General features: G+C 41.1%; 1 protein-coding gene across 1 annotated transcript in view; it reads left to right on the forward strand.

Moving 5' to 3' along the window:
* Positions 1 to 23090, forward strand: part of ablim3 (actin binding LIM protein family, member 3) — a gene marked incomplete at its 3' end in the record, with an annotated part of 104603 nt that overhangs the window by 64816 nt on the left and 16697 nt on the right. Inside the window, exons 5-9 of the mRNA XM_083891789.1 lie at positions 1430 to 1556; positions 1666 to 1759; positions 22381 to 22468; positions 22614 to 22672; positions 22780 to 22851. Of these exons, the coding sequence (XP_083747915.1) occupies positions 1430 to 1556; positions 1666 to 1759; positions 22381 to 22468; positions 22614 to 22672; positions 22780 to 22851 (440 nt within the window). The remainder of the gene's footprint in view (positions 1 to 1429; positions 1557 to 1665; positions 1760 to 22380; positions 22469 to 22613; positions 22673 to 22779; positions 22852 to 23090) is intronic.

Here is a 23090-nt window from a genome sequence, read left to right on the forward strand (position 1 = left end):
GTCCATCTTTTACATTCACAACCTAATCTGTCCTTACATTTCAACATTAACAACCAGAGTCATGCTCTCACATCACAGCAGAAATTGTGTGTTGCGCCGCGTTTTTTTTTTTTAATTACTTACAAATTTTTCTTTTATACAACGTCATAGATGCAGAGCACTTGAACGTGATATAAAGAATGAGAAGTCATTTATGTGTGTGAAAACAGCATAATGTTGGTGATAAAACAACTGTATACAGTCAAACAGCCACTTCATATTTACTTTACTTCGGGTGAAATTACTCCGAGTTGAACAAAGTAACTCAAATCAGCTGTTGTGGAACCGAAAACTCAGAGTTTCCTATCTCAGAGTAGATCACTCAGAGTTCAGGGTTAGACTCAGAGTTTGTTGAACCTGCTTTGTGAAACGGACCCCAGATGAATCGAAGTCAGTGTAGTGTTCTAAGGAGAATGTGTAAACGTGTGTGTGAGTTCTAGGGCTGGGCAATTTTGAATACATATCTAATTGTGATGATTTTGACAGGAATTGTGATTGCGATATGATTCACAATATCAGAGGGAATAGAAAATGTTCGTAGGCTGTATTGGAATTTGGATAAAAGTTCCAATAATTGTTCAGCCCTAGTGTGTTCTTGTATGTGTATCTTTGTGAGGACCAAAAAACCTATAAACCATAGGGAGTGAGGACTATTTTTTTAGGATTTAATTAGGATTATGTGAAAGTGAGGACATTTTGTCTGGCCCTCACAACGGTAAAGGGCTTTTTGAGGGTTAAGACCTGGGTTTAGGGTTAGGGTTAGAATTGGGATTAGGTTAAGGGTTAGGGTTAGGCACATGTTAAGGGACTAAGGAATGCATTATGTTTATGATATGTTTTCGCTAAGATATAAAATTGTGTGTGTGTGTGTGTGTGTGTGTGTGTGTGTGTGTGTGTGTGTGTGTGTGTGTGTGTGTGTGTGTGTGTGTGTGTGTGTGTGTGCATGCATGCGCGTGTGTGTGTGCTAAAGAGACATGTCTGTATGGAGTTTTATATGCGATTATTTTAGCCTGGAGCTGTTGTAGTGACTGCCTGAACTCAGTCATGTTTAACAGTGTTTACAGTTGAGAGAACTCACAGCTTTGCATTAGACCTGCTATTGATCTAGGAATTTTCTGTGTCATTGGGGGAGAAGACGACACTTAGCAGCTGTAAGAAGAAATACTTTCACGTTTCTACTGCTTCTGTTTTTCTGCTTGTATCCTAGGTTTTGTTTATGTTTATGTCTTGTTGCACTGTTCCTGTCCTTTTGACTAACACACACAGTCCAAAATCACTGAAGCAAATTCCTATATGTTCTGCATAAATGGTAATAAAGTTTTCTGATTCTGATTCTATTCAACGTTTGGTCTTGATCCTCTTTATCACACCTTCACTTTTGTTTCTCCAGACTGTGCTGGATGTGGGGCTGAGATCAAGCAGGGTCAGTCTCTCTTGGCGCTGGAGAAACAGTGGCACGTCTGCTGCTTCCGATGTCGGACCTGCAACATGGTCCTCACAGGGGAATACATCAGCAAGTGAGTGTGTGATGATGGGGTAAAAATACACAGATTTGTCTAGTTTCTCCTCCAGATTAGTTAAACTGTGTATATGACACATGACTCATGTATATATTCCATATTCCAGACATGGAGTGCCATACTGTGAGGCAGATTACCACGCCCAGTATGGGGTGAAATGTGAGACCTGCAACAGATACATCAGTGGACATGTTCTGGAGGTGAGAATGGAACCAGGATTCAACATGAGATTATGCAAAGAGAGCTTTATAAATCTGCAGCAGTACACAAACCAAAACTGTGAGCTGACTCTGGTAACAGACAGCAAATAGGAATGTCAGGAATGGTTAATGTTTTAGAACAGTTTAATTTTAACTTCAGCTCAGTTTAAGCCCCACTGTGTTTTTGGGAGTGAGAGATGTAAGATTTGGGGGTGGATTTTCAATTTTTTTCAGCTTTTTTGAATCAGAATCAGTTTAACTGTGGTGTGTTAGCATTGTCAAACAGAATATCGACCATGATCAGAACACGGGTCTACCTTCCGCAAGAAGCAAGAGGAAAAAGGACATTAAACCACAATAATGTGAAAGATGTGAGAGGGAAAGTGAGTTATAAAACAAACAGGGTAAAGCACTGGCATAGCCAGAAAAAAGACATTGGGTGTGTACCAGCAAATACTGAGTGTGCCAATTTTATTTTCAACAGTGTTACACCTCCACAAATATTCAAAAGAATGTATCTCTATCGAATTCAACATTAACTAGAAGCACTCGGAGAGTGCAGACCTCCACCAAGGCAGCTCAGTGCATACAAAATACACCCTGCCGGCACGCAGGCAATAACGTTATGGTTAGACAGCGAGTGTTACAACCAGTGATAGTGATAGAAATTTCAGCCAAATCCATCCGCGACTTTTCGAGATATCTTGTTAACAGATAGACAGAACAAACAAACAAACAAATGCCGGCGAAAACATATACCCCCTGGCGAAGGTCAATGACACAAAACATATTCACACGTTGTGTGCGCTCTATCAGTAATAGTCAACAGTAGTTCACATCAGGTCTAAACATTCACACGTGACATGCTCTCAAATAAATCAATGACAAAAAAAAAGAAAAATCACACTTTGCGTTCTCAAAAAAAAACACACCGCGAAAAAACATACACAGAGACATTGCGTGCCCAATGAGATGAACATAGTGAAATATAACACTCATGCGCGTACTCATGCACTCTCATAGAGCCATAACGTATCCAAATTACGCATGATCAACAAAGCTATTTAAGCATCTGAACACAACTATTGGGCTTAGCAGCAGAGTAAAGGACACAACGATATTGCTGCTTACCTGTTACCAGCTCACAATTTAAAGGGCAAGACGACGGGGCTTGGCCTTGAACGCATTTATTATTTCATCAGAGTCCAGTTTCTCCACAGGCTATTTTTCAACCGTGAGCAGCGAGATGCAATTCAGTCTCTCTGTGAGCATTGTAGCTCTGCTGGTGGATTTAATCCTGTTTACAACTGAAAACAGACACAGAGCAACTTAGGTTGACAGGTGCAGGTGTCGCAACGCATCTTCTGACAGCAATTTTTTTTGGGTGGGCACCGGCACACCCTGGCACACCCATGGCTGGTCACAAGGGTAAAGAGTTGTCAGGAAAACTTCTGCAGTTATAAAAAGACACAGTTGCTCTTCGCTTCTTTCTCTGAAATAACCACATAGAGAGGTGGAGGAGTCAGCAGTGGAGAGTGGAGAGTGGGCTGAGACAATGCTGAGGTGGACAAACGGAAAAGAAGTGAAGAGAAAATAATGAGAGGAGCGATAAAGTGCAAATGCTAATTAAATGTTTTGGATGAGTCTCTGGAGGGCGCCTTCTGTCAACTGGGTCCTGGGGGAAAGGAGCAGGAGTAGTAAAACTGTGCCAGACAGACAGAAACACACACACACACAACAGGGCCTAATTTCCCTGTGCTCCTTTTGCTTGTCAGAAAGTCTGGTGTAAAGTGCTTTGTGCTTGACTGCTTGCCTCTCTGGACTATTTATAGACATGGGGACATATCAGCCTTAATGTGCGAGTCTCTCTCTCTCTGTCTCTCTTTTGCTCTCTCTCTTTCACTCTTCTCTGTGTGTGTATGGTGTTCTGACTTCCTGTCAAATTTTGATATCACATGAAAGCACTTCTTTAGTGCAGCAGGTGAGTTCACAGACTTGGGGTGAATTCCAATTCCTTGCTTAACCCTCAATCTTAACCCTCAATCTCAAAAATGCGCGCTCCCGCTAGTGCAAGTGCTGTCCCGATTCTCAGAAAAATTAAGTTGAGGGCCAAGTTTAAGGGTTGTATCGCCCTCAATATTGAGATTTTCCGAGACCACCCTTGGGAGCAAGGGCTACCCAGAATGCATTGCGTGTTTTCACATAAGAAAGATGGCGCCCAAAGCAGCGAAGCGAGTGCGATACAAATTAAGTATTTTCTTTGTTAATAGAGATATAAAAATTATGAAAACCATTGTATTATCTTAGTTTAGGCCCATATTATGGATTACTGATGTCATTGTTGCGTAACATTTATTTTTATTTCACGATCTTTTGTCAATAGCCGGCCGTTTCGCGCACGCGATCGTTTGCTATCGTTTACCCTATTTTTGAGTGTAATTGGAGCTATGACTTGTGGACTGCTGCGCAGTTTGCTAGCTCCAGATAAACCAGGAAGTAAACCTTACGTTTAACTCGTGAAAACTCTAACTGATCACTTCTCTCCGAAGCCCATTATAATTGTGGAGAGATTCCGTTTCCACAAACGTAATCAGGAAGAGGGAGAGAGTGTTGCACAGTATTTGGCCGTTTTAAAGAAGCTATCCGAACACTGTGATTTTGGCACTCATTTGCATGATGCCTTGCATGATAGATTTGTCTGTGGCCTAAGCAATGAAAATACCCAGAGGAAACTATTAACAGAAGACACATTAACTTTTCAGCGTGCTGTGGACATTTCAATGTCAATGGAAACTGTTGCTAGAGAATCTCAGCATTTGAAAACTTCTCTGAAAGTGCACGCTGTGTCGTTCTCTTCACCACAGGGGGGAGACAAATGTTTTCGTTGTGGCAAGACAAATCATATTGAAAGAGATTGTTACTACAGAGAGCAGCATTGCCACAACTGCAAAAAGAAAGGCCACATTGCCAGATTGTGTAGAAATAAGAAGAGTGACCATCAGCACATTGTTGTGATTCAACTTAAGTAATTGGTGAGAAAATATTAATACAAATGATTAATAATTTAAATTATTAAAATCAATCTTAAAAACAGGGCACCACTCCTCTCAAGGCAAGGGGAATGACAGAGAAACTGTCACTTAACAACCTTCAAGTGTCTCTCGACTATCAGTTATCAGTAATTAATAATAAGTAAATTAGTATTAATTAATAATTAACAAGGAATGTGTGAGATCGTACACTGGCTTCTTTCAATAACCCTTTGTCACAAACAAGCAAGCACAAAAGACAGAAACAGTACTTTTAAAATAAAGGTTGGACATTTATTAAAGTATTAAAGTGATCAATATTATATATAAGTGTGTGTGTGTGTGTGTGTGTGTGTGTGTGTGTGTGTGTGTGTGTGTGTGTGTGTGTGTGTGTGTGTGTGTGTGTGTGTGTGTGTGTGTGTGTGTGTGTGTGTGAATTAAACAAACAAAGCCAAAAGGTAAACAAGAAGAAGGGGTCTCTGACGTGGCGGTTGTCACGGCAACGCTCCTCCCACTTCCGGTTTACAAAAAGTGGCCGATACGTCACGTTAAATGCCGCCACTCACGGTTACCGAGAGGCAACGCAAGATGGCGCTCGTGCTCTGATTTCACCACTCAGCTATTCTGTCTTTCACCAGCCGGGGCGCTGTGTAAAAGAGGAAAGTTGAAAGGGGGAAATGGAGTCAGCGGTGACGCGGAAGATTTAAAAGGAAGTGAGGTAGACAAAGGGGACGTATCTCATCAGAAACTTCTGTAGATCACACAGTTTATTCGGCGATGACCGGTTTAAACTGTGGTTTTAGAAGATCACGGAAGTTTCTCTCTCAATAAGTGATGAGGACAAATCACAGTGCAACAAGGGAGACACGTGGGATGAATAGGAGCCTGATTCGACCACACAGATTTAGCTGGAGTTTGGCCAGTCAATCTGCAGTCTTACCGGTCAAATGGGGACTTCTATTACAATCGCACTGTCGGTGCGCGCGGAGCGAAAGGCACAAAGAATAGTAAACAAACAATCAGCTGTGCGGGGCGGCGCCGCGACTCAGGAGTCCTGTCGCTTCACGTGGTTCAAATCCGTTCTTCGGTCAGTATACCGGTATCGGAGAAGAGAGCGGGCGTCTTGTTGCGCGGCTCTGAAGCTGTGTAATACGTGGTTCACCGACTCACGACAGGGACAGCTGGTCGACAGTGATTTAGGAGCACGGTCTCCTCTTCTGCAGGTATAACAATGAATAACTCGCAGGGGTATTCAAGGTATTCACGGGGTCCATGGATCAAAAATAAAAGAAAACAAAAACGGGAAAAACCAAAAATGGGGTAGGAATGAACAAAGAAGAATCTTCACAGCTCGGCCAGCAGGAATGTAGATTTTCAGGGGTTGGTTCACTCCTTGAACACATATGTCCGCTCACGCTAAGAAATATGGAAGAGAGGCCGAACTCTGGGGGTTCGTTCAGTTTTGATACCTTTGCCTCGGGGGCAGGGCATCCCATGATGTCCACCAATGGGTCAGTAGCTGCCTGTTGATGACGTCATCTGCCGCATTGGTTTGTGGGGGTTGAGTCCATCACAGCTGGACGCCTTGGGGAGATGGATGGTTTCTTCTTTGTTCTCCACCATGTGGCTCCTGAGGGCTTCAGACCGCCATTTTAGGTCCAGGCTGCATTCAGACTTTCCCAAAGAGGACAGTGAGGCCTCACAGTCATGCTGGGCCCAACAACATCCAAGGAAAAACATGATACAAGAAGGAAATCATGGAAGCAGTTTGAAAAAGCAAAAAGGGGGAAAATTCATAAAGAAGGACCTAATACCACTGACAGTGAAAGTGATACTGCATCAGATTCAGACTCTGAATTGACACTGCATATGGTGTCAGCAGTGGTGAAGGACACAGTGCCAGTGAGGGCTGTTAAAAAGGAGAATGCAGCATCGTCGTTGATGATGATCAAACCTAAGATTGAAGGTCAGCTCATAGACATGGAACTAGACACCGGGGCAGCTGTTTCCCTGATCTCAATGGAGACGTACAAAGCGAAATTTGCACATGTACATCCACAGAAGACTAATATTGTGTTGAAAACTTACACAGGGGAAGTACTGTTACCAGAGGGCATGGTGAAAGTATGGGTGAAGATGAATAAACAGAAGGCCATATTGCCTTTGTACGTTGTAAAAGGGAAGTCACCCCCACTCTTTGGCCGTGAATGGCTAAGGAGCATTAAGCTGGACTGGCGTGAAATAAAGACAATGAGAACTGGGGACAAGGGCCGTGAGACACTTGAAAATGTTCTGAACTGTCACGCCGCTGAAACCCAGAAATAAAATTGCAGTACAGTTTAATAAAATAAAAACTCTTCACCCAGTAACATGAAGGAAAGATCGATCAAATGTGCAGATGTTATTCCTCTCTGTTGATCCGTTTTATCCAAACGAACGGCTTTATCCAGACGAACTCACCGCTGCTCCAGCGACTCGGCATCGGTGTGCGCAGAAACAATGAGACCACCGCTCCGTCCGTGAACTCAGTGCTAGCGTAGCATGAAAGGCTACTCACGCCAGTGAGAAGTCTCTCAACAGTCCAAACGACACGGCACCAACGTTGCAGTCATCTGTCCGACAACCTTAGTCAGTTGTAATCCTGTCTTATAGCCTAAACCAAGATAATAACCATGCGTTGGTATCAAGAGCAAGCTTGGACTAGCCGTCCATGCTCTCCTTCTCTCTCCCGCTTCCGGTTCGGAGGTCACAGTTCAGTTCTCACACAAAAATAGTTTTCAAACAAAAATAATACAAGCCACATTAAAAAAATAAATGACATCTCGACATTATAGATTCAAACAATTTTTAAAATTTCTTAATAAACATTTTTTAAACATGAACAAAATTAAAAGAAACATAGCACAGGGCTACACTATAGCCCGTATTGAGGACCTGTTTGCGTCTTTGTCTGGAGGACAGCATTTCAGCAAACTGGATCTTTCACAGGCTTCTTTCCAGGTGCCTCTCAGTGAAGATTCACGGAAATATCTCACTATCACTACACATAAGGGCATGTTCTGTTACAATCGGTTCCCTTTTGGGATAACGTCTGCACCCTCAATTTTCCAGAAGATCGTGGACCAAGTGTTGCAAGGACTTCCTAACGTCCACTGTTTATTGGACGATATATTGGTAACAGGCAACGATTACGCTCATCATTTGAAAAACTTAAAGGCTGTGCTCGATGTCGGAACAATTTGGACTGAGAGTTCAAAAGGAGAAATGTGAGTTTTTAAGGAGTTCTCTGGAGTATCTTGGGCACTTAATTGACTCAAAAGGACTTCACAAGTCACCTGATAAAAATCTGTGCCATACTGGATGCCCCTAAACTCTTTCTTGGGACTCATCAACTACTATGCATGCTTTGTTCCAAACCTGTCGACCCTTTTCCACCCGCTGAATGCTTTTCTGCATAAAGAAGTGAAGAGGGAGTGGTCAAAAGAATGTAACACGGCATTCTGTGAGGCCAAAGAACAACTTGCAAGCAAAATTGTTTTAACACATTACAATCCAATGTTTCCAGTGATTCTGGCTTGCAATGCTTCGCCCTATGGGGTGGGAGCTGTCCTTTCCCATAAATTGCAGAGAGGCGAAGAGAAACCCGTAGCCTTTGCCTCAAGAACATTGAGCAAAGCAGAGCAAAACTATGCTCAAATCGAGCGAGAAGCACTGGCATTCATTTTTGGAGTGAGGCGTTTTCACTCGTATTTGTTTGGTCGTTACTTCAGTTTGTTAACTGATCACCCAATAACAACTATACTGAGCCCTAGTCAGGCGACTCCTTCAATGGCTGCAGCGAGACTGCAGCGATGGGCACTCCTACTCGCAGCGCACAATTATACCATCAAGTAGCCTGCAATGCTGTTTCTACACCGCAAGCTTCGCACTTGTCTGGACTTGCTAAAACCGAGTGTGGCAGCGGTGGTGGATCAGGCACAAGGCACTCAGTGCACCTACAGGGCGGCGCGATGTAGGACCGAGGGCGCGATTGTGGGGACCGCCCGCTCGCAAACCCCTGCTAGGTGCAAATGGCTCTAATTAGCATATCAATGTCGCAATTGTCTGACCTGAGCTGACTGACACAAACAACCATTGGATGAAACCACAGACAGTTCAAAGGTAAAATCCCCTGTGACAGCATCCCCTCACTCATTGGTCACCATTTTCCCCTCCCATTTTTAAATAATGATTATAATAATACAAATATTATTATCAATAATAATACTATTATTATTATTATTATTATTATTATTATTATTATAATATGATACTACTACTAATTATCCTTATTGCTATTATTATCTAGTGAGAACTACATGTCACGATAGAGAATAAGAGACATAGGAAAGTACATGCCCCTGCAGAAGTCCATCTCATCCTTGGCTAAAACAGCCCTCCTCGCTTCCAGCAGCTGGAAACACAAGAGCTACAATAAGTGCTGCTCCGTGCGCGTATATATACATGCACATACACACCTATGTATGTATGTGTGTATTAACCTGTTAGTTTTGTAAAATGTCACACTTATCGGGCAACTGACTGAAACTTCCAGTTGACTGGGAGTTTCACAGGGACGATAACAGCCGCAAATCCAACTTTTCATGCAGTGCTACATCCGCAGGTCAGTCAGACATCGCCCACACTGACACTCCAGTAACACACCAACAGACACTGAGCCGGTACCCCAGGCGGGACCGTAAACCACCAGAGAGACTGACTCTTTAAACTGTTGAATGTTTGGTATGTGTTCAGTTAAGCCCAATTTATACTCCTGCGTAAAGTGCTCTGCGTAGGTTACGCAGAGTCCTCTACGTCGAAGCAGAGCCTGTCGCAGAGCCTCTTCGTTGTCTCCGACTGCACAAAATATTTTTTAAGTGTCTGTCACTCCGTCAAGGAACAACGGAGACGGCAAGAGCTGCGATCAGTCCTCAGGACAGGCCAAGTGCGCACCGAGCCTCCACAGAGGCGGAGCTGATCACCGCCGACAACGTCTCTGCTGTGAAAGATATTTCATTGGAGTCACCGTTGTTGAATAAATCAAGTCTTTACTGCATGCATGAAGGAGAGACTCTGTCACCAAGATGGTCTAAATGTTCTCTGACTTTGCTTCAGAGAGCTCAAACATATATACAGTAACATCAAAGCATCTTAGAAACACCATAAATCATCCAAGTAACAACAAGACAACACACTTTGTTTATGACCGACAGATATCCTGTGCACCTCATGCCGACCCCTGCTTTTACAATCCCATCATTTGTTCACAGCTTGACTGTTGGTTAATTTTTATCTTAAACAACATACAGAAAGCCTTACACTAAAACCATCCACGGGAACAGGAAAACAATTTATTTCCCACACTGCCAAACTATAAATACATCATAATACATCTTAATACACAAACCACATGTTTAGACTAAATGGCCAATTTCTCGCCTCAAACTATGTTAAAACTGCGTTCCATGACACAGAAAAGTGAGAAACAGGCACTGTTTCAACAACAACAACATCTCTCTCTTTCTCTCTCGGACGCCATTGCTCACTGTAGCCAAAAGCACAACAACCTTGCGCAGCGACCCCTACTGATTCGGCGGGAAATTGCAGCGCGTATACTTCCACAACGCAGAAATATGAAGGCTCGAGGGGTCTCTGTGGTTACGCAGTCGGATAACGCATTACACAGTCGGAGAAGTATAATGTGGCCTTTAGAGAGTGTCGTCTCAAGTAAAGGGCAGAATAATCCCTTGACACATTCTAGGCGATGGGGCAGTCTACCCCCTAGCCTAAGTTAATAATTTGTTAGCTTGAGCTATTTTCTTAAAATAATATAAAATAAAAATTATGAATGAAGAAATGGGTTCAAATGATGCCGATAATTAGTTGAGTTTACTTGTACACAAATGAGCGCCTTTGATTGGTCATGTGTGGTTCCTCAAAATATATGACCAAATATGCCCAATATATGGCCAAAACAGGTACTAGATTTTTACCGGTTTTTTTCACCATGGCTTAATGGGCACATACCGCTTCCTGCGGCACTAGAGAATGTACAATTATTAGCCATAATCATGCTGTATGAGATACCATATGTAATAATTACACTCCTAGGGCCGGTACGAAATTAACAGTGATGCGCTCATAATTATCTAAATCGTCAAATTACGTGTTTCGCATCATTTGACTCAGTTATGGGGTAGCTTTGAATCTACAACTGCCATTTCTACACTTTTTAGACTCAACCATAGAGGGACAAGACTTTCTTGTCCATTGGACAAGATTTCATTCCCAGAATGTAAATGTTTTCAAAGTGAGTATTTTGTTTTATATTTATTTTTACCACATTTATACATGTTTATATGTAACGCCAGCTGACCTAACATTAGCATCTTTACAGTTCATTTACATCTATGCTACTGTAACAATCCTTTGATTCACTAAAGTTGTGCTCGTTATTTTTCAGACAGTAATATCACCTAACAGCTTACCGTCACTTCGTGGAGTGGATCCAGAGAGATTGGGGAAAGACGATCGTCTTGTTTTACCTGCCTGTGTTGTTCAGAGGAAGATACTCAGCTCCTGAAAATCAATACTGTGTCTATGAAGACTGTTGATTCTCACGATGAGCTATGATCTGATTTTTCTTTTTATGATTATTAATATTAAACATTTAAATTCATTTATGTTGTGGTTTATTTTCTAGCCCTTAGTGTTCCTCCATTAGAGTGTTATTAGATGAAAAGTGATTTAATTTGGAGAAAATGGTTGATAAACAATTCAGAATTAAAGCTACTTTGTTTACTGATCACAACTGCATCATTTTTATTGTGTTAATCTAACTTGTTTAGTATAGAAACAACAAAATCAGTAAAAAAAAATAACTGTTAAATGTTTTACCATCATATTCAAGGGTACAAATTAAAATAAACAAGGAGCCAAATCTAAAAGCATGCATAACACAATATGCAAACAAAAAAAAATAATGAAACATGTAGAGCGGTGACAGAATCTGATGTAACTGGAGGAGTCACAGGTGAAAAGGAGCAGAGCTGGATGCTGTGAAGATTTTCTCCAAGATTTGATTAAACCATGTTTCTCCTGTAAAGGACAAGGAATACAATTACACATAAAATATGAACAAAGTTTTGACTTTTCTCCAGGAAAACAAACCTTTCAGCAAAATATGCCAACTAGGTGAGCTGTGAACATTCTAATGTGGTCTATATAGGCTATTAGTCGGGGAGCCAAAGTCTCAAAAGCTCACTAAAATGGGTTGGACCTGACATGGTCTGCCATACTTTTTATTTGTGTTTTTTCTGTTAACTTTGACCCTAAGAAGCAATAATTGGAGGGTCTGCTCTGCGGGAAATATAGCTCACTTTTTTCAATATTTTCATCTTTACTTCATTGGTAGGTAACTATTCCCCCAAGTTATGACATGAGTCAATATGCCATTCTTTTCACCAAACAGTATACTCATTCCACAGAAGAAATTATAAAAATCCAACCTAAATCAATGGATCTGTGGTGATTTCACTATTAGTTGGCGATCAACAGGCCCAGAACCTCAGAATTTTAGGCCATTCTAAAAATATTAGAATATATTGAATATAATATGGTTGTTAATGTCCATATTATTAAACATCATGGCCTAGGCATGTTTTTAATTTCAACATAACGCTGTTCTCCCAATGGAAATATGTGACACAAGGCATATAATTTTATTGCCTCTGATGACAACAATTACAACTTTTACAACGGAACAAAATAATTTAACAAAACCTAATTAACTAGGTGCAGGTCCCTGTGAAGTGGGATAATCAGGAGGGCGGCACACTGCAGATACCTCTCTGGGACAAACCTTGACTAACCCTGTGCAGCATTGCATTGTAGTCTTTCCCACCGATGATTTTGTTTGCTTCAACCATGATGTCTTCGATTCCTGTGAACTGCATCAAATGCCCAATGGCTCCAAGGAAATTCTGAGCAATATGGAAGCCACCCATGCATAAGATAAGTTTGGCATACTTCTCTTTGTTCTTCTTTTGCAGACTCAGAACCACCTCATAGATTGCTTGGTCACATGTGATGATGGTATACTCTTGAACATGTTTTCTCGACACATCCATGCAGTACTGAACAGACTGTTCAACCACATCTGGGGTTGTTGGTGACTTGGGGAAGAAGGGACCATAGCTGATCACAGTTGCAGGGGTGGTATCTGAGATGAGAAATGCTTGGAATGAATTCCATGTTGGAGCAGGGCAACTTGGTTTCAAGTCCTCCAATAATACAGTAGGGAAGCTATGCACCAAATGCCAGAGGATGCTTAGGTGGTCAAGAGGTTCTGCTAGACACACCGGAAGCTTAGGTTCTGTTTCAACTCCAACCAGCGAGCGACTCCTTTGACAATCTTTTAGACTGAGGTGGCTTTCCTTGGTTTGAAAAGGCTGAGAAGATTCCAGGGCTGTTTTGCGGGTTTTCAGAAGAGGTAAACTAACCGTTGGTGTCGGGTCTTCATTTGGATTCTTGTACTGGAATATGACATGTGTTGTGCCATGCAGTGTTCGTCCATCCTTTGTGTAGAAGTCAAGGTTATCGAATGCAAAATGTGTGAATCGTCCAACCTTCAGGTTTGTTGGTATGAAGGCACCATCCCTAGTTGTCTGCTCTTCAACTGCCATTGCCATTGATGCAATATATCTCTGTGCTTCTTTATACCAGATGATGTTCCCAAATCTATTTAGGAGTGACACAGTCGACTTGCTTCTGGTTTCCTTAAGGATGAGCAAGGCTGTCCCAATGGGTTTCGGTGTTGGGATCTTGGCAACTGCTTGGCAGACATCCTGGGCAAGGTTGAGAACTTGTTCTTGCTGCTTAGGACTGACTTTTACCTGGCCATCCTCACCTAACTCTGGAGGTGGTTATACAGGTTAGAGCTAGCTCTTCGGGATGCTTCCAGGTATGATATCTCTAGCTGAAGTGACTGGTCTTCAGTCATACTTCCAGGCATCTGGTGACTTCCACTGACTTGAGCTGTTCTGGCTTCTCTTGCATCCTTCAAGGCCTGCTTACATTGGTCCTGGAGCTCCTTCCGTATTCTCTTTGCAGTGTTGTAGGAAGAGACTATGGTGTCACCTGGTGTCAACTCATCATCACTTTCTTCTTCATACTCTGCCTCTTCAGTTTTCTCCTTAAGTTCCTTCAACTTCGAGAGCATGCAGCCAACATTAATTTCTGCTGAGCAAATCAGGCTAGAACATCCTTTCTGTGGCACAACCATTATTTTACAATTACCACCTATTTCATAGTGCCTTCTAAGGTGGGCAATCAAAGACTGTGATCTGTATGAGGTAACATTGTGAACTCCATGGCTTTCCAAGTATTTATGAAATTCATCCCTCAAAGCTGTAACGAAGAATATGGCATTGTCTTTGAAAAGGGCCTCATCTATCCGAGATATGAGTTGGTTCAGTGTAGCATCATATGGAGTAGTGGCAGTACTAGTCTTTTCCTGTGAATGAAGACGCTTTGTCAGGTAGTTGGTCATGCATTCCTTGTGGTACCTGAAGTCCTCAGCAATCATATCAGTACACTTGTTTCCATCAGAACCACAAATCAAGTTCAGTTACCTTTGCCCATACTGCATTCTGACTATCATAAGTTGCAATTAAAATGAGGGATCTATTCCCCCTGGTTGTGCGTGCTCTTCCACAAATGAAGCACTCTACCTTGTGTTTGATGGGCTGTGACACTGACATCCTCGTTCTTTTAGTAGACCTGCTGTTGTCTGGCTCAGGATTAAGTCCTGCGTCAAATGAAGTGCCTTCTGACTTTTCATATTTTTTCCTCTTCTGGTCAACAGTTTTACGATTTGTGTACTTCGCACGACATCGTGTGTGCCACAAAGGATTCTTCCCCAGAAAGTCATATTGTGGTTGAAGCTCATTGTCTAGTCTGTATGAGACATCATCCTTTCTGTTGGTTACAGCAACGGTCCCCAACCACCGGGCCGCGGACCGGTACCGGTCCGTGGGTCATTTGGTACCGGGCCGCACAAAAAGAATAAATAACTTGAATAAAATAACCTTATTTCCGTTGTATTTATTATCGGGGTCTGAACAATGTTTAATTTTGAAAAATGACCGGATTCCCTCCGTTACATCCGTCTATGACTCACTCTTGACGCATCCCGAGGGAGATCGCTGGCCAGAGTGTTTGCAGCGAGAGCCGCTGCAGAGATTTCTCTCAGAAAAGAAGTCCCCGCGGGCAGAACATTTCAGTGACAAGGAGTGAGTCGCAAAACTCGCTTACTTGTGCGACGTATTCAGCCTACACAAAAATAAGTAAATGAACTAATGGCCAAGACCGCAGACTTCACTCACTCGCACTTGTTACCCTCTCTCTCTCTCCCACCCGCTCGCTCGCCCGCGCTCTTGGTGCATACTGATTTTGATGAACAACAAACAAATGCTGAGTGCTGATCAATAGTTTTGTGCAAGCAAATTAAGGTCTCGACTCTTGTCCCAAATATGACAGGCTTCACTTAGCAATTGGAACAAATATATAAACATTAATGAAACCATTACAGCTGTTTTGTGTATCTTATTTTGAAGGCACGTTTAAGCGTTACCATAGCGACTAGAGAGCGTTAGGGGGCCGGTCCGTGAAAATATTTCCTGACATTAAACCGGTCCATGGAGCAAAAAAGGTTGGGGACCGCTGGGTTACAGCATATAGGAGGAAAGGGTAGCCTTCATTTGTCAGTTTCTGAAGAGAACCAGCGTAACTGTTTTCTGACATATTATGCAAGCCGTATAGTTGGTACTGAGTAGCTTTCTCTCCAGCTGCTTGGTTGAGAACGCAGGCTCCATCCTGTACTCCGCTTCTCTCCACTATTCTCCTCTGAGGGAATTAAATACCAATTTAACATTTTGGTCAATTGTAGGTACATTATTAAGTGCTTTATAAGTAAATTTGATGATGTTTTATTTGGTACCATAGACTTCCATTAATATTAATAAAACGCAGACACAAATACACCCACCACCACAGACAGACAGAAACAACATCAACCACATGGACGATGTAGAATGAAAAGTCCACTGGCAGCTGTGAGATGATCATGCAGTGGTGAGTGGGAGAGAGAAAGAGCTGATGAAGCACACACGTGTGTGTGTGTATGTGTGTGTGTGTGTGTGTGTGTGTGTGTGTGTGTGTGTGTGTGTGTGTGTGTGTGTGTGTGTGTGTGTGTGTGTGTGTGTGTGTGTGTGCCATGATGCTAAATATCCAGCATTTTTTTTTCTCATAATTTTGAGAGTAATCTAAAGTTCTGAGCCTGTTGATCGCCAACTAATAGTGAAATCACCACAGATCCATTGATTTAGGTTGGATTTTTATGATTTTTTCTGTGGCATGAGTATACTGTGTGGTGAAAAGAATGGCACATTGACTCATGTCATAACTTGGGGGAATAGTTACCTACCAATGAAGTAAAGATGAAAATATTGTAAAAAGTGAGAAAAACGCCAAATTTTTTATTCATTAAATTGAGCCAAAATCATGTACAAATGTGTTTTAAGAGTTATTTTTTCAGTGGATGTTGTCAGCACACGTGTTCTCTGTATCTGGAATGCATGTATAGACAACTTACCCAACCCACTGAGGATTTGAGGAAAAAAAAATGTTTTCGCATTTTTCTGATAAAAAATAAAGGATGCATACACTAAAATGGCCACAATTTTTTTTTGCGATATTTCCGGCAGAGCAGACCCTCCAATTATTGCTTCTTAGGGTCAAAGTTAACAGAAAAAACACAAATAAAAAGTATGGCAGACCATGTCAGGTCCAACCCATTTTTGAGACTTTGGCTCACTGACTATATGGATAACATTAGATGAAAATGACAACATTGTCTGTGACTTCTTGAACAAACATGAATAACATTAAAACATTTGACTAACACTGACATTGTCTCCAGCGAAAGCAGGGTGGCTTTACTTTGCTAACAGGTTACGTGTATATAACGTATGTGTAATTGTCTATCAAACGTTACTTTGACAACGTTGCTTTACTGCCGACAACTATATCACATCGTATACTATGAGCAGAAATAGAATGGAGTATTAGCGTCAGTCTTACCTCTCAGTGACGCCTTCCTGCTGGAAATGTGGCCTGTGAACCCCGCTAGGTTCGAGGTTTTTCTTCGGTGTCTTCTACAACACTCCAAACAAGCTTAGCTTAGCTTTCAAGCTTCAGCACCGCTCTGAATATCTGACCGGCAAATAATGGGAACTTACTGCTTGTCCTTTCCTTGTTTTTCCCTTGGGAATTTGTGTCTTCAGACAACTCATGCTGTCTGCTCATGAACGTGTCTGCTTCTCTCGGAGTGACAATGCAATAGCACCGTGCATTCTGGGAGGTCGTGTACATGAGCGATAAATACATTTTTCTGCCTTTCTCAGCCAAGAAGGCACTTGCTTCAAATATTATTTCACATTTCTACTACATAGATGACCTAGTGTTCATAGACATTCATCTTCTCAACGGTGAAATATCCTTTAAGCAAATATGTTACACTTAAAAAAAAATCAATGGTTCATGAGAAGGTTCTTCTTCATTCATAAAGTTGAAACCACCATATTTTCTATTTATCAATGACTCATCAATGAATCTACTTGTTGCTTTAGCTCTAATTGGTGTTGATGTTCTTATGTGCAGGTGCAATATCTTACAGTCATTTATTTCCAGCGTAAGGTAATTTAAGTGCAAAAACCTTAACATAAAGTATCCTTTGAGACCACAGTAAATGTCCTCAGCTACACTCGTTTCTTTTCTCTCATACACTGAATATCCAGACTGTGTTGCTCCACAGTCTCTCTCCTCAGTCCAGAGCCAAATGTTTAGAGAAGACAGAAACATAAAGGCATAAAATTGTCTTTTCTTTTGTTCCACTCTTTTTCTTCTCTTCACTTCACTTCCCTAATTGCCAATAAATATAGCAGCCTATTACTGTCAATGGGGAGAATAGGAGCCTCATTAGAAATGGTAACAGCAGCCACTGAGCTGATCACTTAGACCGGTTTCGGTAAATACGCTGCTGCTCGGGAAAGCAGGAGACGGAAATGCTGCGTCCTCCCCTGGTTTACCTTTCAGAGTAACATGAGACACCTGCACCGTGAGCATGGATTGATCAAAAATGCAGCTTAGACACAATTATCAGTTTTATGAAAAAGCATGAAAAGTCACAGCAGTGTAAAATGACATTCTCCCACCATCACAACCACCGCTGCACTCATGCTGGGCGTGTGGAGATGAAACCGCTCAGGTGTCCTTGACACAGACCGTATGTCAGCAGTGCTTCTACAAATAGACATTCTCTAATGGTGTGTCAAGGAAAGCTGAGGTGATGGGACTGGGAACTATACCTCAGTCATCAGACGTGAGCGACATTACCGCAGTGAACTGACAGTGGTTCAGCTACATCATGCTGCATCCTTTCACATGTCTTTGTGTCCATTGTTTTGTGTTGTGGTCCCCTGAGCTTCTCTGAATGTCCAAGGACATGCATTTCACTCTTGTGCCCTTCACTTACAAGACCACCTACTTCCCTTGTCCCCTGTGTCTCTCACACACACACACACACACACACACACACAATCACACATATACAGTGGTATGCAAAGGTTTGGGCACCCCTGTAATTTTTCATGATTTTCCTTTATAAATCATTGGTTGTTTGGATAATACATTTCAGTTAAATATATCATATAGGAGACAAACACAGTGACATTTGAGAAGTGAAATAACGTTTATATGATTTACAGAAAGTGTGTTATAATTATTTAAACACAATTAGGCATGTGCATAAATTTAGGCACCCTTGTCATTTTATTGATTTCAATACCTTTAGCACTAATTATTGGAACTCAAAATTGGTTTGGTAACCTCAGTGACCCTTGACCTCCATACACAGGTGAATACAATCACGAGAAATGGTATATAAGGAGGTCAATTGTAAGTGTTTCTCCTCTTTATCATCTTCTCTGAAGAGTGGCAACATGGGAGCCTCAAAACAACTCTCAAATGACCTGAAAACATGGATTGTTCAACATCATGGTTTAGGGGAAGGATACAGAAAGCTATCTCAGAGATTTAATCTCTCAGTTTCAACTGTGAGGAACATTGTGAGGAATTGGAAGACCACAGGCACAGTTCTAGTTAAGGCCCGAAGTGGCAGACCGAGAAAAATCTCAGATAAGCAGAGGTGAAGGATGGTGAGAACAGTCACAGTCAACCCACAGACCAGCTCCAAAGACCTACAACATCATCTTGCTGCAGATGGTGTCACTGTGCATCGTTCAACTATTCAGCTCACGTTACACAAGGAGATGCTGTATGGAAGAGTAATGCAGAAAAAGCCTTTTCTCTGCACCCGTCACAAACAGTCGCTTGAGGTATGTTAAAGCACATTTGGAATAAGGTGCTGTGGACTAACAAAACATAAAATAGAGTTATTTGGGCAAAACAAGGTGGAAAACTAATACAGCATTCCAAGAAAAACACTTGCTATCTACAGTAAAATTTGGTGGCGGTTCCATCATGCTGTGGGGCTGTGTGGTCAGTGCAGGGACTGGAAATCTTGTTAAAGTTGAAGGTCGCATGGATTCCACTCAATATCAGCAGATTCTGGAGAACAATGTCCAGGAATCAGTGACAAAGTTGAAGTTGTGTCGGGGCTGGATCTTTCAACAAGACAACGACCCTAAACACTGCTCAAAATCTACTAAGGCATTCATGCAGAGGAACAAATACAACATTCTGGAATGGCCATCCCAGTCCCCAGATCTGAATATTATTGAAAAGTTGTGGTGTGATTTAAAGCTGTCCATGCCCGGAAACCATCAAACCTGACTGAACTGGAGATGTTTTGTAAAGAAGAATGGTCCAAAATACCTACCGCCAGAATCCACACTCTAATTGTCAGCTATAGGAAGTGTTTAGAGGCTGTTATTTCTGCAAAAGGAGGATGCACAAAATGTTTCTTTTGTGGTGCCTAAACTTATCCACATGCCTAATTGTGTTTAAATAATTATTTCACACTTTCTGTAAATCATATAAACTTTATTTCATTTCTCAACTATCACTGTGTTTGTCTCCTATATGATATATTTAACTGAAATGTCTTATCCAAACAACCAATGATTTATAAAGGAAAATCATACCACTGTATACATACACTTCACATGTTCTTCATGTGACTGACCTGCAGGTTAATTTGCTCTAATTATAGCTAATGGGTGGTAGCTGTTATCATGTGAGTGCTGCATGATGACAAAACTGACTAAAGAATTTTCCTGTAAAATAACAGTACTGTTATTTAACAGTAATACTGTGAAATTTCTTTACAGCCTATTACTATAAACATGAAATACAGCATATTTCTGTATATTTTACAATTTACAATAAAATACTGGCAGCAGAGACGCTAGCATGTTACTGTTATTTAACAGTAATCATACTGTGAAAGTATTTTACATTGTATTACTGTAAACGTAGTGTAAGAAAAAAAAAACGGGGAGGTCTTCTTCGTCTCTGATTGATACATTCCTTAGGTTTATTACATTAAAGGTAGTTACAAAGATTACGGTTCATTGAAAGCATTGTTTACCCTATGCCTTACTTAGGCATACTCTATCTGGTGTTGTCACTTCAGTCCTGTCTGAGTGCACTGCTACCTCACAGTGAATTCTCCTAACTCAACATAGCCGTACATATTTGTATACAAACAGTCAATGAGTATGCCCACCCACATGTGCAGATTGGCTGACTCAATCAGTCCCATCATCTCCAGGTCTGGGACTGAAGTCTCCGTGTGATCATCTTTTGTCTCTAACAGGATTCCGATGATTTAATGAATTTCGTCTGGAGCCTCTTCCTCCTTCTTTTACAATTGATAGTAGTCATTGTCTCCCTTTATATACTAGAGACTGACTCTTACAGCAGAAGGCAAAGGGCAGATCATAGGCAACCCTAAGTTGGACAATATTGGTGCAACCTCTAATGTTCGGCGAGACATTGATTTCTTACAAAATAAAGCATATTTCTATATGATTTTACAATTTACATTAAACTGGTAGCAGACAGAACAGAATAAATACAGTTTCACAAATTACACAGTACAAAAACAAATGCAGTATATTTATGTGATTGTTTGAATTTATAGTAACATTCTGGTTAGGGGGTTGCTAGTAGATTACTTTAAATTCCAACTTCTTACTGTAGACAGGCATAACTGATAATAAAATAACAAAATTTAGCAGTTTGAAATGTCTTAAATATCAATCTTCATTACAATTAACATAAGAACCTTATTGTTATGTGGGCTACAACAATCTGCTTTAAAAATTGCATTATTATGATTAATTGTGCAAAAAACAACAACAGAGAAAAGAGAGATACATCAAACACACCTTTATTTAAAAGGGAAGTGTCAACATAAATACTGTTACTGTAAAAAAAAAACAACAGCAGAAAATGTGGATCACCCAGAGAAAAAAAAACTAGTAAAATAGTAGTAGTAATAATGTGAGGTAGGCTTTATTACCTTAAAAAGTCCTGGAAGTAGGTGCATGTTTTACTTAGCTTTAGAGTCTGGGTGGGAGTGGACAGTCCTGATTTAAAGAGGAAGAGTCTGGTTCAGGTAGAGATGATCATCACTTTGCTTGTTCCTCTCATTGGAGATATTGTTACCACTGTAAAACAGCAACAAACAAAATAATTAATCAAAATCATAACTAGATCAGGAATGTAAAATAACAATGCCCAATCAATGCTTGTTAAGTTGATAATATCAAAATCTTTCGTGTCCTTGTGTCAACGTCAGTGTGGAAAACAAGCACAATTACAGGTCACGTAAAATGTATATAAGTGTTTGAGCTAACATTATTCAAATCTCAGCCTCAATGATAAGTTACATTTTAAAATCACAGTCACTCATGTTAGCGCGACATCTTGCTGAACATCAGTTTGATTTGCAAAATTTCTGAATAAGATAATGTTACTGACGAGAAAAAATTATTAATTTATGTTACCTTCTACTTCGTAGATGCACAGCCCAAATGATGCAGATGGCAATGTCCCCCAAAGTGCGTCTTCCTCAATGCAGCCACGTCTGGAAAAACACCCTTTCACACTTTTCCACAAATAATGTAGTGTACTGCAATTTAAAACATTGACATACTGTTTTGGGTCTTTGTGCTGTCACTTCAAATTGACCAGACCACAATGCAGTACTACAGTACACAACCGTATTACATGAACACAGTAGGTTAGTGCTGAAAACTGGCTGTAAATTAACAGCAATTGCTTACAGTGTATGCAGTGATGTGTCCATACATTATGAGGTGGACATGTGGTATAAAGAAGGAAACAACACTCAAGTCATATTATGGCTTGAGTTGGAGACACAATTTTGCAGATAAACAGTTAGTTTTTTGAAACACTGTTGTATGAAGAGTACATATTGTATGCTCTCTTCTCTTCTCTCCTCAGGCAGGAGGGAAGCACTATCATCCGACCTGTGCCCGCTGTGTCCGCTGTAACATGATGTTCAAAGAGGGAGAGGAAATGTACCTGACAGGTGAAACTTGATGCCAATGCATCCACAACTTACACACACACACACACACACACACACACACCACACACACACATACACACATGCTGTGGAATACAGTTGTCAATATATGCATTATATGACACCAATTTGTCTGTCTCCTCTTCAGGATGTGAGGTGTGGCACCCGTTATGCAAGCAGGCAGCCAGGGCGGAGAGGAGACTCAGGGTGAGGCAGTTTGAAATGGAAGTCCAAATAAATAGAAAACAGCGTAGTTTTTTTGTTCTTGTTCTTTCCTCCCCCTTCTCTACTTTGTCTGTTTTTATGTCTCACAGCATAGACGCCTGTCAGAGACTTCCATCTCTCCACCAGGCTCCTCAGTGGGCTCTCCCAGCAGGGTTATATGTGTAAGTGACCCATAAGTCTGCAGATTATTGTCAGTCTTTGCTGCCACTACCATGATCTTCCCTTAAAGCTATAATCCCTAATTGATTTTGAAAACGCCCTTTATCTAATTTATTGAAATTTTCTACGCATCCTTATAGCCATCAATAAATAACATGTTCAGCTCGTTAAGTCTTGTTGTCATGTCCTCAACATTTTGCACACTTTCCTACAAAGTTCATTCTGGTTATGTTACATGATT

Source organism: Microchirus variegatus (assembly GCF_963457635.1).
Source record: "Microchirus variegatus genome assembly, chromosome: 6".
Classification (NCBI taxonomy): Eukaryota; Metazoa; Chordata; class Actinopteri; order Pleuronectiformes; family Soleidae; genus Microchirus; species Microchirus variegatus.